This window comes from Malus domestica, chromosome 14 (genome assembly GCF_042453785.1).
Source record: "Malus domestica chromosome 14, GDT2T_hap1".
NCBI lineage: Eukaryota > Viridiplantae > Streptophyta > Magnoliopsida > Rosales > Rosaceae > Malus > Malus domestica.
The window spans coordinates 4,523,644-4,539,144 of NC_091674.1; the positions used below are offsets into that span (position 1 = coordinate 4,523,644).

General features: G+C 35.6%; 2 protein-coding genes across 2 annotated transcripts; both read right to left on the reverse strand.

Moving 5' to 3' along the window:
- Window positions 1-2,783: 2,783 nt before the first annotated feature.
- On the reverse strand, window positions 2,784-9,244 carry LOC103454195 (calcium-dependent protein kinase 20-like). Its single transcript, XM_008393788.4, has 7 exons — window positions 7,828-9,244; window positions 6,024-6,167; window positions 5,778-5,930; window positions 4,869-4,984; window positions 3,948-4,115; window positions 3,316-3,540; window positions 2,784-3,203 (listed from the first exon to the last, which is right to left on the reverse strand). The coding sequence occupies exons 1-7, from the start codon at window positions 8,738-8,740 to the stop codon at window positions 3,108-3,110; spliced, it is 1,815 nt and encodes a 604-aa protein (XP_008392010.1). The 5' UTR covers window positions 8,741-9,244; the 3' UTR covers window positions 2,784-3,107.
- Window positions 9,245-10,191: 947 nt separating this feature from the next.
- Window positions 10,192-12,933, reverse strand: LOC103414963 (protein FAR1-RELATED SEQUENCE 5-like). Its single transcript, XM_029093081.2, has 3 exons — window positions 12,883-12,933; window positions 10,333-12,721; window positions 10,192-10,241 (listed from the first exon to the last, which is right to left on the reverse strand). The coding sequence occupies exons 1-3, from the start codon at window positions 12,931-12,933 to the stop codon at window positions 10,192-10,194; spliced, it is 2,490 nt and encodes an 829-aa protein (XP_028948914.2).
- Window positions 12,934-15,501: the final 2,568 nt, after the last annotated feature.

Below are 15,501 nucleotides of genomic sequence, written 5' to 3' on the forward strand. Positions count from 1 at the left end.
TGTGCTTCGGGCTATTGATATCAAACCAAAATTTTAAAAATAATTAAAGAGAAATAACAAGTATCCTAGGTTGAATCTTTTGCTGGGAAATAATTAAGGGGCTTATCAATTACGGTCCTATTTAATCAACAGTGCATTTGATTTACTGCATAACTTGAAGGAGCTTGTAAGGAGACGTCAATTTTTTCCAAACTTGTAAAGAGTTGCCAATTTATTCACTGAACTTTAATCTTAGCCGATTATTCTCTTGATCTTTTATAATTGTCTAATTTTCCTTCTAAACTTTAATTTTAGCCAATTGTCGTCCTAAACTTTTATAATTGGCCAATTTTCCTATCAACTTTAATTTTAGCTGATTACATGGCTCCCGTAAATGTTCATGAGGGAAATCGGCTAAAATAGTCAATTATAAAAGTTCATAAAGGTAATCGGCTAAAATTAAAATTTAGGAGAAATTGACCAATTATAAAAGTTTAAGGAGTAATTTGCTAAAATTTGAGAGAAAACCCCTTGTTATTTGTAAAAATACTACTCAAAGTTTCAAACTATACTTATTCTTGACAACTAGGAGATGTCGGTTTTCTCCCTTATTTATTTATTTATTCTGAAAATGCTACGGACTCGAACTATCCAATAATGTTGGTTTTCGTCTAGTAGTATATATGGGGACACAACCAAGTGACCATCAAAGAATTTATGAATTTCTTTTTTCTTCTGTTTTGTAGTAATTAAGAACACTATCATTTTAGCAAAAGGCTTGTAAGTCAGTTACGTTAAGCAAATTAATTACACATGAAGTCTTGAGTTCAAGGCTCACATTCCAGACCAATATATCGCTTATGTGAGAAAAATAGACTACCAAATTAGGGGTTGAATCCTTGTCAATTTGGTGTACTAGGTAAATTAAGGATTTTCTTAATTAAGTATGCATCTGTCTAACATAAGTCTAAAGTATAAAACATTTTCTTAACCAAAAAACACTATAAATTTTGAACTTCAATGGAAAGGGTATTCATTAATTTCTTTAATCATTTGAATAAGAAATTACTGCATACAATGAACGCATACAGTTCACTTTTTGGTCTACATGATCGGATGGATATGACAGTGAAGTGTATAGCCATTGTCTGGAAAAGCCCGTACAAACTGAAGCGACCTCTTGAAACTCGATAAGCATATCGTTCTCTTCCCCTGTTTGTAGGATATATCACATTCACATGGTTCCATTTCAAGCATTCTGACCAACGGCTATGGCTGTTCCATTAGACAAATTAGATTGTTCAGTACGTGCTCTCTCGACCCTATATCACATTACCAATATTGTGGGATGTGGACATTGCACCTTCTCAGTTCCACTGGCATATATGCATAGATACAAGGGTGCATCAAATATTAGAAATAACTTTACCTTTTACCAACAAATTAAATCAACTGCAGATTCATTTTAACACCAAATACATATGTGAAAATTGAAATGTGGTATAAAGAAGCAGTTGTTGGAAAATATTAGTATTTAGGTTTATTTTAGTACTTGGGTTTTGCTTGTTAGTTTAAGATTTGAGCCTAACCCATCCGAGTTAAGGTTTCTTAGGTTTAGTTATCTATAAATATAGTTTGTAATTTAGTTTAAGAAACAAGTCATTCACAATGTAGCCTCTTGGAGTTTTGTAGCCGTTACGACATTCTTAATTGTTTAATAATATTTTATTTTGTAGTCTTGTTCGTGGCGCACTTTGATATTCAACTCACACAACATACATGGTCTTACTTTCCAGTACTCCACAATGATCAAAGGAGGTTCTGGTGATGAGCAAGTGGAGCGATCACACAAGACTCAACTTTATAGGGTCTCCAAAATTTTCAATGCACAAATATTTGTTAAATTTGATATTTAAGAATAACAAAATATGTATTGATGGTTATGGCATCAATGAAAAAGAGAAATTCTAGTATTTGAACGTGAGAGGCCCCATTCGTGACTACTACTTAAATATTAACCGTGGCTGCTAGTCCTGCACTCCCGCTAATGGACTATTATATATACTTGTACATCTCTGTACGTGTGTTTAGCATACGCAAGCTGATTGATATGTAGGAAGATGACAATTAAGCTTGTAGCATGTTGATGCATACAACTCTTGTTCAAGGACTCGTCGTATCGCACACGGTGGCTGCATCAAATATAAGCATGTTGATGCATACAACTCTCAAGGACTCGCCGTAGCCCACACGGTGACTGCATCAAATTTAAAGGACGACGATGCATGCATCTTGACATATAGCTATTTATTGAATTACAACTTCCTTCTTTGGAAAAGTTTACATTTACCTCCGAAAACGATCTGCAAGCCCGACTAGTCCACATACTAGCGTTTGTGGTTAGAATTAACGAAACATGAGTTTGATATACTACGTCAACATGACAAGTGTGATGTGCCAAATGGTGAGGACGAGGAATATGCTGAATATCCTCTCTTAAAACGAATGTATGCACCCTCTCCCGCAAATATCCATACATAATCTCACTATTATGATGGATTGTAGAACACGAAAAATTGATGGTAGGCATTGCCTGTTATAGCTTAACGAACGAATGGTTACGCTAATGGTCATCTGATCTAGTGACATCTAACCTTTACTTAGTTCAAGGATATGTGTTCGTCATGGATAAATTTCCGGTGTAATAAAAAAAGGAGATTAATGGGTGTAAGTGGATGATGCACGATACCCAGTGATTCATGAGTTCCGAAATCTCTTTTTCTGATCAAACAGAGTTTGGAAAACTGAAAAATATGTTGGAATTAAGGTCATAAGCGAACAAGTACAAGGAAGCATAGATTCAATTACAAAAATAGCTTCAAGAACAAATGACTTGCAGTCATTTCAAAAGTGAAAATGCTTCATACAAAACTAAATGGTAAATACAAAATGAAAGCACTAGAAAGAACAGGGCCCTAACACTCTCTCGCCCCCTGAAATCTGGCTGATCTCTACATCAGTATGCATCTCTATTTCTGTTAATTTTACATATTGACTATATGGACTGTGTTGTTGACTAGACATAACATCAGGTATTAATGCTTGATGACTTCCTCGAATTCGAATACTCATGCTACCTTTCTACTCATGTTACTTTGTAACCCCTTGCCGAAACCTGTATCTTGCATCATAGCGACAAACTCGCTATAATCAATTCGCCCGTCCTGAAAAGTTTCAAGGTAAATTATCATGAACAATTTTGTATCCATAAGAATTTCATATGAAGAAAAGGGGAAAGAAAATCAAGCATGCATTTTGGCAGGGAAGTCGAATTACATTATCCTGGTCAACTTCACGTATTATATCATCCAAGTGAACATCTTCTAGGCCAAACTTCTCACAGGCCTGTTGCAGCTCATCTCGAGTAATGTGCCCACTTCCATCTGTGTCAAAGTACGAGAATGCTGCATACAGGTGATCCTCCTTCTGGACCTTGTTCAGGTGGAGCATTGCTGCTATGAATTCACCGTAGTCTATGGTACCACTGTTGTCCACATCCGCCTGAAAAATTTATTATAAGAAAAGGAAACCCTTCATCAATCAGGAAACAAAAAACTGTTGCTGATCTTGCAATTGACCTCACTTTATCGTTTATCTATACTATTGACGATAAAACTCCATCAATTGTAACGCAAGAAAACATGATTTGGCCTCTCTTAAACTAAGAAATCGATAAATTCAAAACTAAGGATAATATGGTAATCAAAAGCCAACTTTCTCTCTCGCAGACCCTACATTTTCTCTTGTTATAACTTCCATTACACTCCACATGCATAGGATAGCATGTGGGTAATTAAATCCATCAGGACAAGGAAAACTATATTTTTGGTATAGAACTCTTTTAAACAGATCATGTATTCTACAAGACTACAAAAAGTTCTCTATATGGATCGCAAATTAGCACTTACTGCTTGCATTAACCAACTGATTTCAGAATCCTTGACGTCAGCACCCACTCTTTCCAAACCATTCTTCAGTTCCTCAAGGGTGATATGCCCACTATTATCTGCGTCTATCATCCTGAACATTTCTTTCAGGCCTGCAATTTCCTCTTCAGACAGGCTTTCAGCAATGACCTACGAAACAAGCATAGATGGGTGAGTCATACCCGAACAAAAGAACCAGTCATCCCAACAAGTCTTCAAGCAGTCATATTGGGCTACGATTGATGATATCAAACTTGTTTACTTCTTCATATTATAAATAGGGTGGTGCTATCCACACACCTCCTTTTACCTTCCACACATCCTTCTCAATTTTCGGCAGCCGGGTCGGAATTATTTGAAGAAGATCAACAGACACAAATCAACATAGGATGTGTTGCTGGTAAAAAGGGGTGTGTGGATAGCACCACCCTATAAATATAATCTACAGAAACAACCGAAGATTACTTCACTTACAAGAAAACTTTAAGAAAATCATTCTTTTGCAGTTGTTTTAAAAACAGAATTGCATAATTAAAAAATTACTATTGCATAAGTTTTAATGACATTGTCGTAACCATGCAAACCCGACCTGTAAAATCCTTCAGTATATGTTTGGACAAGGGATTTGCAAGGACCAAGGAATTTAATCTAAATTAGTTAGAAATGCACTACAAAAGATTAGAAGGAGGGATTTGAAACGAGTAGACTGTATACACAATGCACTAAGATGGATTAGCAAATGACTACTTGAAAGGAGTCATTTGTAAGTCCCATGCCTATGCTTTGTAAAGATGCAATCAATGGTACATTTCTAACTAACTTATTCCAAATCCCTTGGTACTTGCAAAGCCCTCATCCAAACAAAACCTTAAGGTTGTAAAACTTAAGGATGAGAATACTCACCCTGATGGCAATTTTCTTGAGTTTATTCATGGCCGAGAATTGCTTCAAGCGAGTTAGGACAGCAGAATCAAGAGGTTTATCAGGAGCAGCGCCATCTATCTGAACCCATGGGTGGCCTGCAAGGACAAAAGTGCTACTTAATGCAATGCTATCGTTCGTGATAGAATAAATGCGAAAACATGTAAGGATCAAACAGTTTGAATAGAAAACTGACTCTCAGATCAATAATTTATCTTCAATTCTATGTTCAGTTATCAACTCATTGATATGTGTAAAACGATAGAATCTATAAGCATGATATGCAAGCACCAAGGGCAAGTAAATTTCGAAAAGCCTATTTAACTTCTAACTATGTAGTACACTTTCAAATTATCCAATTAATCACTGGACCAACAGATGCTTCTAATTTGAAAAGTTTACAACCTACCACGAAGTCCTTAGTTCTTGTGAGAGGTTTGAAAAGAGAAATCCAGTTGCGATAAGGGCTCGTTTGGAAGTGCCTTTGAAATGACTGAAAATTTTTTTAGAAAAAATTATTTTTGGTTCCAAAAAGCGCTTGAAGTGCTTCCTCTTTTAAGCAATTGCATTTTTACTAAGGATTGGTTCAAAAAACATTTTATCAAAAGTGCTTCCAGTCACTTTAAAAGCACTTGAACGATCCTAAGTGTAATAATGCACCTGCTTACGTTATATTTTACCATTCTTAATCAAATTCTAAACCACTTTCCACTGTAGTTTCTGAGATTTTGAATTGTTCACACTTAATATTGCTGCATACTGAACCATCTAATCATATAAATTGATGCTTAAGAGACGCTTCTGCTGAAAAATAATCCAATAATAGCATGATATAATGGAGCTTTTAGGTTGCAACAAGAAGTAAAAAATTTGCAGAGAAAATTTGCTCACAAAGAACTTCATGGGCCGTTAGCCGCTTTTTTGGGTCCCTCACAAGCATTCTCCGAACCAAATCCTTAGCGCTTTCAGATATGCTGGGCCACGGTTCTGATATGAAATCGAGTTCGCCTTTTAATACCTGCTCAAATATACCGTGCTCCGTTTCTGATCCCGAACATCATAAGAAAACTAGATTTTAGATGTAACTTTTGTATGAAATAATGAATATTCAATACAACAAAGCCATGATATTCCCACCATCCCAGAAAGGGGGCACTCCACTGAGTAAGATATAAATGATCACACCAGCACTCCAAACATCACATTGTAGACCATAGTGCTTCCGTAGTACTTCTGGCGCCACATAGTAAGGGCTCCCAACAACATCAGTGAATGTTTCTCCTGGGAAGATGGGTTTTTGTTATAATTCAGATATTGAATGAATTCAGTCTAAAAATGTGAAGTGGATCATATGAGTTCGAATGAGCAAAGACAAACATTCAGAAGACAGCATGCTGGCTTTAGAAAAATATATCATTTACAACAGAGATTTACTGGAAACTTAAAACATACTGATTCGCAGGAGCTATGGGGCAAGGGAAGGAAACAATATATTTGACATGGTTATCAAATGCACGGTTGTTCGAAGAATTAACTAAAAATTATATCCTTTTTCTGAAGGAATTTTTCGCTTAAATAGTTAATGTGTATTATATCGTATCCTTTGTGCTCTTCACAGTATTTTGAAAAGAGCCAAAAGGGGTGCAAGCAAATTACACAAGCAACATGAGTTATCTAACACGCCATGCACGTAATTGTAAATGAAATGAAAACGGAACACCGACTAACAAAAGAAAATAAACAAATAGTATTTCTTTACCCCCTCTAGCTAGCATAGTTCTGCACAAATAAGCGTTGCAATAGTTATGTATCTTTCATATTCAAATCCTTACTTTTAACATATTTATTCAAAAATTAAATAAACTCTGCCCAGGCACATGAAAAACTCCTCATAGCATTAGGATAAAACCAAAAGGTTAGCCACAAAATTCTTGACAAAAAAAAAGCCACAAATTTGCCGAAAATGACTGTTATACATGCATTGAAAGTAACCTTGTGTGACGAGTTATTAAACGGAGGGCAAACTTATGACACATGGTCTCCATATTACTTTTACAAAGTGTCGTACTGGCTATAGGCAGGAGCAACTAACCCAACTCAAACAAACTTGTGAATTCTTGAAACTTCGAAGTATGACTTCAAAAAACAAAGAAACCAAATTCTACCGTAAAAATCAACCTGAAATATTCACTAGAATCACTACAATTAATTTCAATCCATTACAAAAGTGAGCAATTTCGCATCAAAGAATACCAAAATCCTTGACCTTTCAAGCTTCAACAATGATGAAGCTAATTATTCATACTCATATATTACATAAGGCTATTTTTAACTCTAAAGCAGTTAATACACTTGATCACCCTCCTCCACCACACACCCCAACCCTTAACCACTTTGATATCTACCCTGCCACCACCTTTCACACACTTACCTCTTCCAATAAATCCTCATCTACACACCTCTTTTTTCCTCTCATCAGATTCTCATCTAAGATCTCACACGTGCAAAGAAAGTTTGCTTATATATGTATAATATATTTTCATACTTATGGTCGACTACTTTGCACTTCATGAACATGAGACCTAACATCACAATTGTAAACATTCAACATATTAAAGCAAGGAAGGCAGGTTCCTTTTTTGTAATTACTTAGAAGCAACAATTCAGAGAAAAATGATCAAGCCAGCATTTTCAGGCCCACAGAACTACCATTTCAATCTAGAAGTATAACATCGAAAATCCTACACTCATCAAAGTAACGAATGATATGGGAAGAAATAGTAAGAGAATTCTACCAAAATCCAATTAAATACCAGCTCAAGAATGAATCAAAAGCATATATCTTATTTCACAGGTTTATGACAATTTAGGGTAATAATCTTTGCACCTAATTTGTTCCAAATGGGTAATACAAATCTAATCCATAAATGTGATATTATACCTGGCCTAAAGAACACAGAGAGCCCAAAATCTATTGTCTTAAGTGGTGCATCCTCTTTCTGGTTGACAAATAGAAAATTCTCTGGTTTTAAGTCCCGATGCATGACACCCAAAGAATGGCATGCTTCGAGGACACCAGCGATAACCCTTGCAAGCTTAGCTGCCTTTCTCTCTGTGTAATGCCCCCTTTGTATAATCCTATCGAAAAGCTCCCCACCTGCACACAGTTCCATTACAACATGAACTGCCACAGCATCCTCATAAGCGCTGATGATTTGTATCACATTGGGGTGACCTGCCAAGTGATGCATTATCTGAATTTCCCTCCTAACATCCTCCACGTCTTCTTGTGTTGTCAATTTCCTCTTTGCAATGGACTTGCAAGCAAACTCTTTATTCGTTTCCTTCTCCACACAGAGAAATGTCGTCCCAAATTGCCCTTGTCCAAGCTTCCTGCCCAAGCTATAAACATCCTTTATATTGCCAGTCTTTCTTCCTAACACCGATTCTACTTGCAGTCCAACGCTCGAAATCCTCTTCATATGAGCAGGTTTCTTCGATTTGTCAGCATCCTGAGGAGGCTTACTCACCTCCTCCTTAACCTCCGGCTTATTAGGTTTTTCAGGTTCTGCTTTTTTATGTGGATCATTACCGATTTTCACAGCTGGAGGCGGTGTGCTTTGGACCGGATTAGGAGGAATCTCAATAGCTTCAGGAACCTGATGATCAAGTGCTTTGTTCCCTTCAGAACCTCCTTTAGATGAATCATGATTTGAACTTGGGCCACTTTTGATACTATCTCCTTCATTGGGAGGAGGAAGCCTGTTTTCCGGCGGCTGGTTTCGCCAAATAGCGGCAGTAAAAGATTGAAAGAAACCCTTACCAAGATTTGGTCCTACACATGTGTTCCCCATCAAATAATAAAAACACCAATCTCAGGTCTTTCTATTAATTTCAACATCCAAATCAATCTTCTTCTTCAGTCCCATTAACTACAAAAATTAAGCAATCCAATCAAGTCCCTACTTCTGCAGGTCAGATCAGGGACCTGAACAAACCCTAGCTCGATTCTTTGCGCCCAACAGCATATGACTGGAATCCGTAATTGCACCTTGTTCTATTCAAAACTTCCAAAATTCGATTTTTCACTTAAAAATTCAATGACAAAAATGAGAAATTTGCGTCCGAAAACGAATTGAGAGGCGCAAAATTGCGAGATACATCATGGAAATCAACTATGAATAAAAATTTCTTCCAAAAATCGGAAAAATTACAATAAAATGGTGAGGAATAAAAATGAAATTTGGAAAATTAAAACAAAGAAGAATAAAATTACTGTCCAGAAAAATGTACAGAGAACAAATTTCAATTGGAAACAAGAATAAGGGTTTTTTTAGATATAGATCATTGCAACTCTTATTTTCTAAACAAAAAATCAAAAATAAAACCCAAATTTGAAAATGACTACCAAGTAGAAAAATAATTGACCTATTATTACAAGATATTTACAACTTATATCACAATATTCAAAATAAATCAATAAATGTAATTACTCACCTTAATTATAATGAACAAATAATTATTACACATATTATTACCCCTAACATATATATATATATATAGTACTACCATAAGCTCAATATATATAGGGGGCGGATCCGTGGCACCATGTTTTTTACACAATTTTTTACACAAGTATCTAGCCATTAGATTAGTCCTCTTTTAATGGTTGAGATGATAGGTTGACAATATGGCAATTAATTTTATTTCTATTTTCCCAAAAATACATATTAAATCTAAATAAAACTTTACAATTATAATTTTCTTTCTCTCTCATCTATCTTAATAGACTTTCACCAAATTGGCATAGTCTAATAATTATCTTTGAATTCTTGCTGTCATCTAATCTTATTTTTGAAGAAAGTATTTTAACCAAATCTCATAAAATTCTATGATTTTTTTTGTCGTGACTTTCACCAAATATATTGGCATAGTTTAATAATGTATTTTAATCAAATTTCTTCATGATAAAATTGGCATATAGTCTAAAAAAAATCAAATCTCATAAAATTGGCATAGTCTAATAACGATATATTTCAGAAACTCCTTCCCTATTTTCTTCAGAAATTCGATTTATGTCAAGCTATAAAAAAAAATCAAATTTCTCTCTCATAAAGCTTGACGGAAATCAAATTTGTGAAGTCTCAATAACGTTAATAAAACACAACTAATTTCAAAACATTGTTGCCATAAACTTTAACAAAATACACCCAATTTTCCAAACCATGAAAACTGCAACAAAATAGCACAATTAAGTGACTAATCTATCCTACAAAATTTAAACATCATCACTCTCCAAATATTCTTAGTCATCACTCTCCACATATTCGCCCAAGTCTTCTTGTTCCTCATTCCCTGATAGATTACAAAATAACAAAAAAAAAAATACATAAATAGGTAACCAAATATTGAAAAATATCAATAAAAAAAAGTTAATTTGACTTACATTCATTAGTTGATTCGATCTTTCTTCTTTTCGGATTTGATGGGCAATTTCTTGTGTCGTGTCGTACTAACTTATTGCATGAACGACATTTTCTTTTCTTCTTTTGTTGAGCCAACTCAATACCACTTTTCATCCTTTTCGAATTGCTAATATTGTCCTTCTTTTTACCTGTTTGTGAGATATTAGGGTCCAAAAGTAGCAGTAGAGAGTCACCTTTTGTTGAGGAAGCAACATTTTCATCTTGACAAGAATTTTCCGCCAACCTTCTTTTCGAACTACTAATATTATCTTTCTTTCTACCTTTAGTTTGTGAGATATATGGGTCCAATAGTACCGGTACAGAAGAGTCAATATTAGTACATGTGTCACCTTTTGTAGAAGAAGCAATGGTTGCATCTTGACAAGAATATTCCGACAACTTTTTGGATAGTTCATCTATAGCTTCCATGAAAATTGTGTATGCCTCATTTGAAGAAGCTGCAGTACAAGCCAACTTAGTTGCTTGATGACACATATGGCTAAGTCTCAAGGCTTCTGATTCTTCCTTACCATCATTCGTCACCAAACTTTTAAAATCCATTATCCTAAATTTGTTTGCTTCTTGCTTCCATCTTGGCAAAATAAAATGTTCAGGTATTGTATTAACATCCAAGCGGACAAATACTTTCAACAAGTGTCTGCAAAGTATTCCAACAAACTTAAAATTTTGGCATTCACACGTACCTTTGTGCGTTTGCGCATTTAGCTTCACCACAAACTCTTCTTGCTCTCCGAGTTTTGATTTCACTATGTATGCGTGATCTTCGTTGTCACGTGGCATTTCTTCAACTTTGTACCGATTGACTTTACTCCATTCATCCTTGAATTTATTGAATACATTTCTAGTATACAAACTTGCTGCATGCTGCAAAAGAAATTCTCCTTCATTGACAATGCGATACTTGTGTTCCGATTCAAAATCTTCATCACTTTCTCTTTCCATAATCTTCTTCAGTGCTTGTTCATATTTGACAACAAACTCTCTAAGATTTGTTGTTGGTGTGACAAATCCATCAAAAAAGGAATTAATACCCTCACTACGTCCAGTAGTATTCATTCCTGCAAAAAATATTCTACGATTATAAACAGGAACCCAAGAAGAACGCATCTCATATAAACTTTTTAGCCACTCATCATTCTCCAACCCATATTCTTTCATCAAGGCCTTCCACTTTACTTCAAAATCATCGATCTTATATGTCTTTCGAGTACATTTTTTCATCTCAATCTTGAACTTGGACTTCTTGAAGTACACATGTGATAACTTTTTAGCAAACTTCTTCTTGATATGCCATAGGCATAATCGATGATGAGTGTTTGGAAAAACCTTCGCAATTGCTCCTTTCATTGCCAAGTCTTGGTCAGTAATAATTGTAATCGGATGACGTCCTCCCATTGCTTCAAGCCATGTCTCAAACAACCATAAAAAGGTAACTTCTGTCTCATCTTGTAAAAGTGCACATCCAAACTGTATTGACTGCCAGTGGTGGTTTACTCCAGTGAATGGTGCAAAAGGCATGTCGTACTTGTTTGTCCTGTAGGTGGTATCGAATGTAACAACATCACCAAAATACTGATAAGCCATGCGAGACCGAGCATCCACCCAAAAGAAATTAGTTGCTCTTCCGTTTTCATCACATTGGATTGCATAAAAAAAATGAGGATTTTCAGCTTGCTCTTTCCTGAAATAAGTAAGCACTGACTGAGCATCACCTCCATCTAGTTGTCTATGTCGGACATTTCTCAAGTGGTTATAGCAATCTCTTTTGTTAAAGCCAATATGTGTGCCACCAAAAATTGAAGAAACTTTTGCAATTGGCAAATTTTCTTCATGAAATGTTTCAGTGAGAACTCTTACAGCTTTGGGCATAACTTTATTTGACTTCATTTTCATTCTTCTTTCTGGTGTAACTGGTTTGTGGTTGTGAACGTCTTTGAACACTGAAATTTTCCATTTGTTTGACCATCTATCATGTACGATTCGCATACTTGCTTTACACCCACATTTCACTGTAGAACAATTCTTATTCATTTTCTTCATATTCTCAGTCTCACATGTTTCCCTATCTTCATTCTCTTCCAAAGTCTCATGTACTATATTTCTCGAGACATGTTTCCCTTGATGTGCACAAACAAATTGTCTGCTTGTTATATCGTCTGAACGGCTTCTTGTCTTGGATGAAGATCGAGTTCGAATCCAAAATCCCTTTTGTCGGCCATAATCTTGATAATAGTTTCTAGCCTCTTCCATTGTGTCAAAAAGCATCCCTACATATGGAGTTTTCAAGCCTTTTGAATTCTCATTTGGAATACATGTTTCATCATTCTCGACTTGAACCGTGTCTTGTACCTATTAACGTTTATTAATCATGCTTAATGATCAAAGTTAAAAAAATACATGATAAATATATGCTTAATGAACTACGAACATAAACGCTTATTAGAAAAAAAACTATAAACTTTTATTAAAATAAATACTAAGGGATATTAAATTAACAATTGAGTACATACTGGAGATATGGAGGGAGAGTTTGATGCAAAATCTGCCACGCTCTCTGCCATTTTGAACAAGAATAGATTAGAAATGAATTGAGTGATGATGAAAAAGAAAAGCTTATTAGGTTTGCATAGGAAGAAGGAGAAACGTAATTAGGATTTTTGTTCTTGTTCTTCACCTATTATGAAGAAAATAGGGAAGGAGTTTCTGAAATATATCGTTATTAGACTATGCCAATTTTATGAGATTTGATTTTTTTTAGACTATATGCCAATTTTATCGTGAAGAAATTTGATTAAAATACATTATTAGACTATGCCAATATATTTGGTGAAAGTCACGACAAAAAAATCATAGAATTTTATGAGATTTGATTAAAATACTTTCTTAAAAAATAAGATTAGATGACAGCAAGAATTCAAAGATAATTATTAGACTATGCCAATTTGGTGAAAGTCTATTAAGATAGATGAGAGAGAAAGAAAATTATAATTGTAAAGTTTTATTTAGATTTAATATGTATTTTTGGGAAAATAGAAATAAAATTAATTGCTATATTGTCAACCTATCATCTCAACCATTAAAAGAGGACTAATCTAATGGCTAGATACTTGTGTCAAAAATTGTGTAAAAAACATGGTGCCACGGATCCGTCCCCATATATATATATATGCACAATACTACATATATGTTCAAACATATTATACTAATTAATCTACCTATATGTAAATTTATGATGAGGTGAATCAAATAACATTCTTTTATTTAATAGGTAATATATTTTCCATGCTTATTACATATATTTGGCACATTTTATTATTATAAGATATATGTACAAATAATAGGTAAATTAATTTTGAATCAAATAAAATTTCTTTATTTTGTATGTAAATTAATTTTGAAACAAATAACATTCTTCATTATGTAGGTATTTTATTTTGTATGTATCATATATTGGGTACATTTTATTATTATATGTACAAATAATAGGTAAACTAGTATTGAATAAAAAAATATGATTTTTTATGTAGGTACATTATTTTGCATCTATCATGGGTTTGCTTTATTATGTAGGTAAATTATTTTGCATGTACTTTACATTTGTTTATACCATATTTAGGGCCTCGTATTTAGATCTCGTACAAATACGCGGGGGACTTAAATGTAATTATATGATAAAATAAGGGGCAAATATGTAATAAGTGATGAGTCCTTATTCTATAAAATGACCCATCACCCTCACAATTAAAAGAGGCCAATTCCTAGGCCCTCTTACCCCCTCTCAAAGCTTTCACTCAGATAGACAAGCTCCCTTTGCTCTCCCCCTTCACTCCTCTCACTTTTCAGAGAAATTCAATAATCAGTGTGGATGTAGCCTAAACATTGGGGTGAACCACGATACATCTTGTGTTATTTACATTACTTGCAGATTCACGGTCGGACTTACGTTGTTCCAAGACATCTGGTTTTGTGCATCAACATTTGGCGCCGTCTGTGGGAAACGATACAAAAAGTTGTGTCGGTTCTCTCTCAATTTTTCACCTCCACTGTGAATCTGCAAGAACCATAAAAATTTCAGATCTCCGTGGCTGCTCAAAGTTGTTGCTCAAAATTTTAGATGAGCCAACTTTCTTTTCATCTGCTCAAAGCTTGAAATTGGATCTCCGTGGTCTTTGCAGAAATTTGCAAATTACCTATTTCTAATTTTGTACCCTATTCATGTCCAACACAACCGCAACACAATCCCTCAGAAACCCATTCGCCTAGAATTCCAGAAAGGTCTCATAGCTCCGCCCCACAAAATCCTCGTGGAGACCCTGCCCTCTGATTCTTCCAAATGGGCGAGCTTGATTCGTGAACAGTGAGAGTGGCAGCCTAGATAACGCCAGGTCAGGTTTGGCGGCCCAGATCCCGCAGAGGCGCCAGATTTACGACACGTCTTTCGCAAACTTCCATGTCGTCGAGCTCTTCTCCTCCACCTGCTTCTCCCACAAGAAGATCGCCTAGGAAAGTGAGAGAACTCTTCTGTCGTCACTCTATTTGGTTCGGATCTATCTTGTCTCTCTTAGCCAGCGCATCTATGAAGTTCGTTGATGAGCTCGGGTTCTTCAGATCTACCACAGACAACGTTAAAGACACTGTCACCGATTTCGTGGGCATCCTAATCGGCTCGCTGTTGCTTTATTTTGTCAAGTATGTGACTCGACCTGAGAAGGAGACGGGTCGGATCAGAGAAGTTTTGATGATTTTAAAAGGTGCTGCTTGTTCTGGCTTTGATTGATCTCTCTTTTTAGCTGAGGAACGTCGGGTTGAAGCGGTTGGCAAGCGCAGTGCTGGGGAATGAGCTACAGAATTCGCCGTAACCGTTGGCTCCCCACGACCACCACGTCAGCACGAAGTTGCTCTGCCATCTGGCAAATGACATCCCTCGGATCTCCATTCACTACTTTCGTCTCCACCTTAACATCCTAACGGAGGTCCCTGCACGTTTTCTTAGCCTTCTGCATCACGTAATCCGCCACATCAGCACGTCTTCTTGGACCAACTCGAGTACTTCTTTCGTGGGATCTCGATCGCAGATGGGAAAGTAAATATCCCAAAACTGTGGCAACAAAACAGCTGAACCCGCATTC

Bases quoted from the DNA above. Each gene is read 5' to 3' on its own strand.
- LOC103454195 (XM_008393788.4), bottom strand. From the start codon at position 8,740: ATGGGGAACACATGTGTAGGACCAAATCTTGGTAAGGGTTTCTTTCAA. The intron at 6,168-7,827 runs GTATAATATCAC...CCATCTTCCCAG, and splicing joins CTCTGTGTTCTTTAGGCCAG to GAGAAACATTCACTGATGTT. The intron at 3,204-3,315 runs GTAATTCGACTT...GAAACTTTTCAG, and splicing joins GTGAAGTTGACCAGGATAAT to GACGGGCGAATTGATTATAG.
- LOC103414963 (XM_029093081.2), bottom strand. From the start codon at position 12,933: ATGGCAGAGAGCGTGGCAGATTTTGCATCAAACTCTCCCTCCATATCT. The intron at 12,722-12,882 runs GTATGTACTCAA...AAACGTTAATAG, and splicing joins ACTCTCCCTCCATATCTCCA to GTACAAGACACGGTTCAAGT. The intron at 10,242-10,332 runs GTAAGTCAAATT...GTAATCTATCAG, and splicing joins GATCGAATCAACTAATGAAT to GGAATGAGGAACAAGAAGAC.